This window comes from Aethina tumida, chromosome 1 (genome assembly GCF_024364675.1).
Source record: "Aethina tumida isolate Nest 87 chromosome 1, icAetTumi1.1, whole genome shotgun sequence".
In the NCBI taxonomy this organism is placed as follows: domain Eukaryota; kingdom Metazoa; phylum Arthropoda; class Insecta; order Coleoptera; family Nitidulidae; genus Aethina; species Aethina tumida.
Window position 1 is genome coordinate 58,291,159 of NC_065435.1, and position 7,002 is coordinate 58,298,160.

The 7,002-nt window shown below is 29.6% G+C and overlaps 3 protein-coding genes and 1 long non-coding RNA gene across 4 annotated transcripts; 3 read left to right on the forward strand and 1 right to left on the reverse strand.

Moving 5' to 3' along the window:
- Window positions 1-816: 816 nt before the first annotated feature.
- Window positions 817-1,533, forward strand: LOC109597362 (39S ribosomal protein L30, mitochondrial). Its single transcript, XM_020013024.2, has 3 exons — window positions 817-971; window positions 1,025-1,151; window positions 1,204-1,533. The coding sequence occupies exons 1-3, from the start codon at window positions 853-855 to the stop codon at window positions 1,489-1,491; spliced, it is 534 nt and encodes a 177-aa protein (XP_019868583.1). The 5' UTR covers window positions 817-852; the 3' UTR covers window positions 1,492-1,533.
- LOC126264775 (uncharacterized) lies at window positions 1,522-1,820 on the reverse strand. The gene is made up of 2 exons (XR_007547420.1): window positions 1,681-1,820; window positions 1,522-1,626 (listed from the first exon to the last, which is right to left on the reverse strand). It is a non-coding gene; the product is annotated as an uncharacterized LOC126264775 (long non-coding RNA).
- Window positions 1,821-1,909: 89 nt separating this feature from the next.
- LOC109597348 (glutathione S-transferase 1) lies at window positions 1,910-3,108 on the forward strand. Its single transcript, XM_020013005.2, has 4 exons — window positions 1,910-2,198; window positions 2,251-2,451; window positions 2,611-2,778; window positions 2,912-3,108. The coding sequence occupies exons 1-4, from the start codon at window positions 2,058-2,060 to the stop codon at window positions 3,062-3,064; spliced, it is 663 nt and encodes a 220-aa protein (XP_019868564.1). The 5' UTR covers window positions 1,910-2,057; the 3' UTR covers window positions 3,065-3,108.
- A 310-nt stretch (window positions 3,109-3,418) lies between these two features.
- Window positions 3,419-6,028, forward strand: LOC109597355 (synaptic vesicle 2-related protein). The gene is made up of 11 exons (XM_020013015.2): window positions 3,419-3,616; window positions 3,675-3,834; window positions 3,884-3,980; window positions 4,053-4,177; window positions 4,250-4,313; window positions 4,367-4,492; window positions 4,592-4,806; window positions 4,855-5,042; window positions 5,171-5,282; window positions 5,337-5,511; window positions 5,569-6,028. The coding sequence occupies exons 1-11, from the start codon at window positions 3,484-3,486 to the stop codon at window positions 5,725-5,727; spliced, it is 1,554 nt and encodes a 517-aa protein (XP_019868574.1). The 5' UTR covers window positions 3,419-3,483; the 3' UTR covers window positions 5,728-6,028.
- The last annotated feature ends 974 nt before the right edge of the window (window positions 6,029-7,002 follow it).

Sequence of the window (7,002 nt, forward strand, 5' to 3'; positions counted from 1 at the left end):
AGAACGGATGGGATGAATTTTCGAGTCCTCTACAGTCTGGAGTCGACAAATTCGTATTCTATTACGGTGATTTTCCTGTTTTCAAATTTTAATTTGTTGCAAACTGATGTAATAGTTATTTTGTGTTCAGTTATTAAGATTAAATATATACGTTTAAAATATGTATTTAATCTACGGTATAATGTTGAATAGCCTTTTGAGGACTGTTTAAAATTTAAATAAAACACTTCCAACCTAGAAGAATCCTAAAAAATTAATAAATATTCTAATATTTGGTTATATATAAGAATTTAAAATATTTTATTTGAATTCCATGTACCTGACAAAAACACGAGCTAAATAAATATAATAATAATAAATTAAAATTAAATACTTAATATTATTTTTAATTTATTAATTATTTTATATATTGTGTTTTAAAATACTATCAAATTGTCTTATTTTAATAAAAGAAACAAATTTACAATGTATAATAAATCTCTTAATAGTCCGCAACAAAATACAACAGATTTTATTTAATTATAAAATATATATGTTATATCAAATGAGTGTAACGAATTAATGTATTAATTCAATGATTACATGAATTAATAATTTCGCTGGAAAGTAACAATTCATCATCAAATTGCGGATAATTTCAAAATATTTAAAAACTTAAATAAAAATATATTTTAAAATAAATTGCTTTTACTCAGTATGTTTTATTTTTCAATTTTAGAAATGTGAACAATTCATAAAATTTTTTATATTTTTAATTTAAATTTTTCATACACAGATAACCAACATGACGAAATGTCAAACGAACAAGAAGAAGAAGATTAACCACATTTTTTAAACAATCTTTAACCTAAAATGTCTAGATTATTTAAAATATTTTCACCTTCTCTACAGATAACAAGAAATTTGGGAAGACGAAAATATGTATGGTCCAATGAAGGCATCCAATATCCATGTTTCAAATACTATCCAAAGTATATTACTAATAAAAGAATTATTGTAAAATATTTACATAAATCATTTTTAGGACACCTGATTTTAAAGACCCACCTTATGAACCGACTAAATTATTCAGAGTTGAAAGGATAAAACCATTAAAAGGATTACCTTATTGGGAGAAAAATATTTTGAAAGAATTTAAACTGGATGGCAAAGTAAACATTAATCGTTTCTTGCCTAACATTAGTTTACCTGTATATATTTTAGATGAGATCACCTGTAGTTATTAAAAACATACCGGAAAATAATGGACGATTATGGAAGGTTAAACATTTAATTAAAATCCAGCCTATCACATTTCCTGATGGTTTTCCAAAGGACACAAGAGGTACATATTTAAAGGAAAATGGAGAATTAACAGTGCTGAAAGATCTATCATCATCTGTAGAAAAGATACAACTTGCAGATGATTATAAATCCTCAAAGAAAAGATTAGATGGGGATACATTGAGAAGGAATTCAAGATTGAAGTGGTTAACAGGATGGGAGTCTTAGGTGATTGAGTATAATAAGCAATAAAATGTATATAAAAAAGAATTCTTTTATTAATCTATTAGTATATAGATTTTGTAAATTATGTCCTAAATGGTGATTTATCAAAGATTTCCCCAATTCCTAAACAACATGATCCTGTAAAACGCAAAGATATTATATTGTTTAAAGGAAATATTATATAAAAATTACCTAATCCTAATGTTGTCAAAACCATTCTAGAATTTCGATTTTGATTTTTAGCAGTTTTTATCAAATATATTCCTATACCAGTCAAGCAAGAGATTGATATTAACTTACAAGATGTGCAGCTTTTATTTTCCATATTACTTTGTTAAAAATACTATTATTACATTAAAATTACCAGAAAAATGGCAATTGCTTCTAAATATTTTTTAAAAAGCTTGTTTATATTGTTAATATAACCTCCAAATTTTGTTTAACATAACCTCTTTATATTCGCGTTATATTAACATAAAGTACCGTTATTTGTTGGTCCATAATTAAAATTAATTCTTTATATAGCCTTTATTTACATTAATATTCTTTTACTATTATTATAAACAAATATGGCTATTACATTGTATCATTTTCCGCTCAGTGGTCCATCAAGGGGTGCTCTTTTAGCCGCCAAAGCTGTTGGAGTTGATGTCGACGTCCAGTTTCTGGATTTATTCGCTAAAGAGCAACTAAAACCAGACTTTATCAAAGTATTTTTGTGTTGATTATATTTAAACTCATTCACATTATAGAGTTTTCCAGATAAATCCTCAACATACTGTACCTACCTTGGTTGATGGGGACTTTGTTTTATGGGACAGTCATGCAATTGCTACTTACTTGGCCAGTACCTATGCAAAGGATAAAAATATTTATCCTACAGATCCCAAGAAAAAAGCTTTAGTAGATCAAAGACTGTACTTTGATGTTGGAACACTTTATCCTAGAATCAGACAAATATGTGTATGTATTGTCCTTTTATACATTATTTTTATTGTTAACCAATTAACTCTTAAAGTAGTAATGGTAAAATGTAACACATTTAATAATTAAAATTATATTAAGAAATAAGTTCTACAATTGCTTATAAAAAAGGTAGTTAATCTTTTGATATTTTTACAGTTTCCAGTGCTATTCTTGGGTGAAAATCAGATTTATGATGAACATAAACAGTCCTTGGAAGAAGCTTTAGGATTTCTTGATGTGTTTCTTCAAGATAATGATTTTGTTGCCGGCAGTAATTTAACAATCGCCGATTGTTCCCTAGTTGCTTCTGTTTCAACTATTGTGGTATGTATAAATAACACACATTACATCAAAGACTACATAATTAAATAAAAAATAAATGACTTCTATACCACTGTACATGCTATTTTTCTTATTGTGTCATATATTCTATAATATTAATACATATACTTTTTAGGCAATTGGATGGGACATTTCACCTTATAGTAATGTAGCTGCTTGGGTATCACGGTGCGCCCTGGCAATTCCAGGATATGCTGAAGCAAATCAAGAAGGAGCTGAAGCTTTTGGTAAAGCAGTCAGAAGTAAACTGGCTGCTGGTCAAATTTAATTGCACATGTATTTTTTTGAAAATAAATTTTATATTCTCATAAAGTGTTGTCTTATTTTTTAATTTTACATGTATAAAAATTAAAAAATAGTGAATAATACTCACTATTATATAGTTGAAATTTTCAGTACAACACAACATATTTTTTACTACAAAAATAAGGAATATCCAAATTTGATCATAATAAAATAAAAAAGAGTTCAGTATACTACAAATGATTATGTACATTAATTAAATGGAGACCTTAGCAGAATTTCTTAAATTGTTTCTTAACTAATATGGTATAGTATTTGAAACTAGGTTTTCTACGTTTAAAACTTGGCGACAGTGGGAATGAACGTCAAAATTCTAGGTTAGAAATATGACCACGTAAACAGATGATTTGTTGACTTTATAAAATTTTATTATTGTTTTTAAAAATGGTGCTAAAACGAACACGGGGTTACCAAGATATAGACGGAATATCGGCAGGCAATGTTAATAGAAACGGAAACGATGCTGAGAACGTAACTCAAGAAATTGAAATGGCTTCTGTGGCAGTTGTCCCCGACGGTACTGTTATTTACTCTTCTTACAATTTTTACGATTTCTGTATTTCTGTATTTTACAGATACTTTTACGGTAACACAAGCAGTGAATGCATTGGGCTTCGGTTGGTTTCAAGTGAAGTTGTCGCTGTGGACAGGCCTATGTTGGATGGCTGACAGTATGGAGATGACCATATTATCCATTTTGTCTCCTGCATTACATTGTGACTGGCATTTATCAAGGTTGAAAACCACTTTTATTATGAAGCTCAAAGTTTATATTATATTTTAGGTACCAACAAGCTTTAACAACGACAATAGTTTTTCTGGGAATGATGTTGTCATCTACTTTTTGGGGCAACTTGAGTGACAGATATGGCAGGAAACATGTAAGTTCTTTTATAATTTTATGACTTGCCTATACTTTTTATTCACAAGTTGTGAATATTTTTTTATTGCAGGCACTTTCTTTGTGTGCTGTCTTGTTATTCTATTATGGACTTTTAAGTGCAATTGCGCCTAGTTTCATGTGGATTTTACTTCTAAGAGGATTAGTAGGTTTTGCAATTGGCTGTACACCTCAATCGTAAGTAACATAAAAACTTATTTTATTTGTAGTACAAGATTCACTGAGTGCACTGCGTGTTTATGTTTTTAGAGTGACACTTTATGCTGAATTTTTGCCCACAAAACAGAGGGCTAAGTGTGTTGTTTTGCTTGATGTAAGTTTTGCTTGGCCTTAGTGTAATGTTCAAATTTAAAAGGAATGTTCTAGTGTTTTTGGGCATTAGGTGCATGCTTTGAGGTGGCCATTGCTTTGATTGTAATGCCCACACTAGGTTGGCAATGGCTCCTGGCATTGTCCACTGGACCTTTACTGGCATTTGCTTTAGTGTGTCCTGTAAGTCATTTTATTCATTTTTGTTTTCATAGTTCATCTTATCATATAAGTGATTATTAATGGTTTCCACCAATTTCTTAATTAAATAACTTCTTGTAGTGGTTACCAGAATCTGCCAGATATCATGTTGCCAGTGGTCAAACTGACAAGGCTTTGGAAACATTGGAGAAAATTGCGAAAGATAATGGGAAACCAATGCTGTTGGGTCGTTTGGTAGTTGATGATGCAGCTATGCCTTCTCCACATAGAGGAAGATTCAGAGATTTACTTATTCCGTCATTGAGACGCACATCACTTCTTCTTTGGTTTATATGGTAAGTTTATGTATATGGGTACATGAGATTCTCAATTAATAATTACAGGATGGCTTGTGCATTTTGTTATTATGGCTTAGTGTTGATGACCACAGAATTATTCGAAACTTCGGCAATTTTATGTTCAGAAAAACCGATTCCTGGTCAGACATTAGATACTTGCGCAGCAGATTGCCATCAACTCCAAACATCTGACTACATGGATTTATTATGGACCACACTTGCTGAATTCCCAGGTTGAATATTATAACTTAGGTGATGGACATACTAACAATGTCACTAAGAAACTATAACTATTTTGACCACAAACTAGACTTGTTTGTCATAAACAATTATTTTTATTTCATAAATAATTATGTTTCAGGTATCTTCATTACCATATTCATAATAGAAAGATTTGGAAGAAAGAAAACTATGGCGGTACAGTTTGTTGCCTATGCAATTTGTTGTTGTTTTCTAGTAGTTTGCACTGAGAAGTATGTCTCCAACAACTTTTGTAATGTATTCTATACCTATTTTATTTGTTACAGACGTGCATTTTTGACTGTGATGTTATTCCTAGCTAGAGGAATAATTGCTGGAGTATTTCAGGCTGCATACGTTTATACACCTGAGGTGTATCCGACCTCACTGAGGGCAGTGGGTGTTGGATCATGCAGTGCAATGGCTAGACTTGGAGCTATGGTTACACCCTATGTAGCACAAGTACATTTCCAAAAGCTCACAATATGCTGCCCAAAATATTAATCCAAAATATTTTAGGTATTACTTAAGTCATCAATTTCATTCGCAACTTCAATTTATACGGGAGCTGCGGTTTTAGCAGCTATAGCATGTCTGATATTACCTATAGAGACTAGAGGAAAGGAGTTGACTGAAAACGTTTATCAGCACAAAGACAATTCGGAAGCGAAAACGTGATATTTCTATATGTAATGCTTCACAGAATTCAGTATTTTTTGTGTAGCATAAACTTTAAATAGAACAATATGCTTTGTAATTAACTCACAATTATTTTTTTGTTTTTAGGTGTTTTTAGTAATATTGCATCTATTTACAGTTTTATTGCTTGCACTCACAATATATTAAACCAAAGTACTTAATTGTAAATTTACCATGTTAATTGTTGATATTATTTATACATATTTTATTTATTAATTTAATAATATGGTGTTGGTTTTATATAAGTATTTATTTAAATAAATATATGAAATAAAAATTATTTTATAATTTATGTACCAATTAAATCTCTCAGATTTAAATTGTAAATCCTGCATAATTTATTCTTAGATTTAACACTCAACCTTGCACATCCAAAATCCACGAAATTAAGTTCCATATTGCCGGAATATATTTAAGTCTGATTATTAATCAATATTAATTATGTTTAATTATTCTTTGACACGATTGTTGTCTTTTCTGGAAACAAATCTTGTAGAATCATCTGGGAGTTTAAGGTAGATAAATTGCCCTGGTTGGCTTGACTAGTAGTTACATTTTAAAATATACTATTTTATTTACATGTATAATTTGGAGATGTTATTTTAACATCAAATCCTGTCTTTTTCATTTAAAATCTATACAAAATTAATAATATAAAATTATTTATCAATTTTATTTTATTACAAAGAATTAGCATGCATTTGTCTTATTCAAATAATACTGAACGAAGTAGTTATTTATTTTTTTGAAATATTGCCTACCACGTCCTTAAGCCCCCACTTTTATGATGTTTACTATGTCCATAATTTGAAGTAATAAGTATTGTATGTATTCTATATACTGTACCAACGATCAAAATATGTAAGTCACGTAACTCACAAAAATTTAAAGTCAAGATAATATTTTATTAATTTTTAAATGTATCTATACAGATTATCAATAATTCCGACCTCTGTTACATATCTAGCACTCTTATCAATTCGTTGTTGTTTTTGGTCGATTGTGAGCTGGCGCGGCACCCACTTTGAACAGAGCTTTCGCATACCCAAATATTCATTCACGATATGTCCAACACGTTCCTTTGATCTTTAGGGTCTCAGCTATCTCAAGCAACTTCACTTTATGGTTATCCGAAATTATTTTGTGGCCATTTTAATTTGATTCCTCTTTCCTCAATTAAGATGTATTCAAAATTTAATGGTATGTCAGTTGCTAAAATTTTGAAAAATATTATATTATATATTTTTATATTAT

Excerpts from the sequence above, each read along its gene's own strand:
- LOC109597355 (XM_020013015.2), top strand. The coding sequence starts at position 3,484 with ATGGTGCTAAAACGAACACGGGGTTACCAAGATATAGACGGAATATCG. Across the intron at positions 3,835-3,883 it reads TGTGACTGGCATTTATCAAG|GTACCAACAAGCTTTAACAA; the intron begins GTTGAAAACCAC and ends ATTATATTTTAG. Across the intron at positions 4,314-4,366 it reads AGTGTGTTGTTTTGCTTGAT|TGTTTTTGGGCATTAGGTGC; the intron begins GTAAGTTTTGCT and ends GGAATGTTCTAG.
- LOC109597348 (XM_020013005.2), top strand. The coding sequence starts at position 2,058 with ATGGCTATTACATTGTATCATTTTCCGCTCAGTGGTCCATCAAGGGGT. Across the intron at positions 2,199-2,250 it reads TAAAACCAGACTTTATCAAA|ATAAATCCTCAACATACTGT; the intron begins GTATTTTTGTGT and ends AGAGTTTTCCAG. Across the intron at positions 2,779-2,911 it reads CTTCTGTTTCAACTATTGTG|GCAATTGGATGGGACATTTC; the intron begins GTATGTATAAAT and ends TATACTTTTTAG.
- LOC109597362 (XM_020013024.2), top strand. The coding sequence starts at position 853 with ATGTCTAGATTATTTAAAATATTTTCACCTTCTCTACAGATAACAAGA. Across the intron at positions 972-1,024 it reads TGTTTCAAATACTATCCAAA|GACACCTGATTTTAAAGACC; the intron begins GTATATTACTAA and ends AATCATTTTTAG. Across the intron at positions 1,152-1,203 it reads AATTTAAACTGGATGGCAAA|ATGAGATCACCTGTAGTTAT; the intron begins GTAAACATTAAT and ends TATATATTTTAG.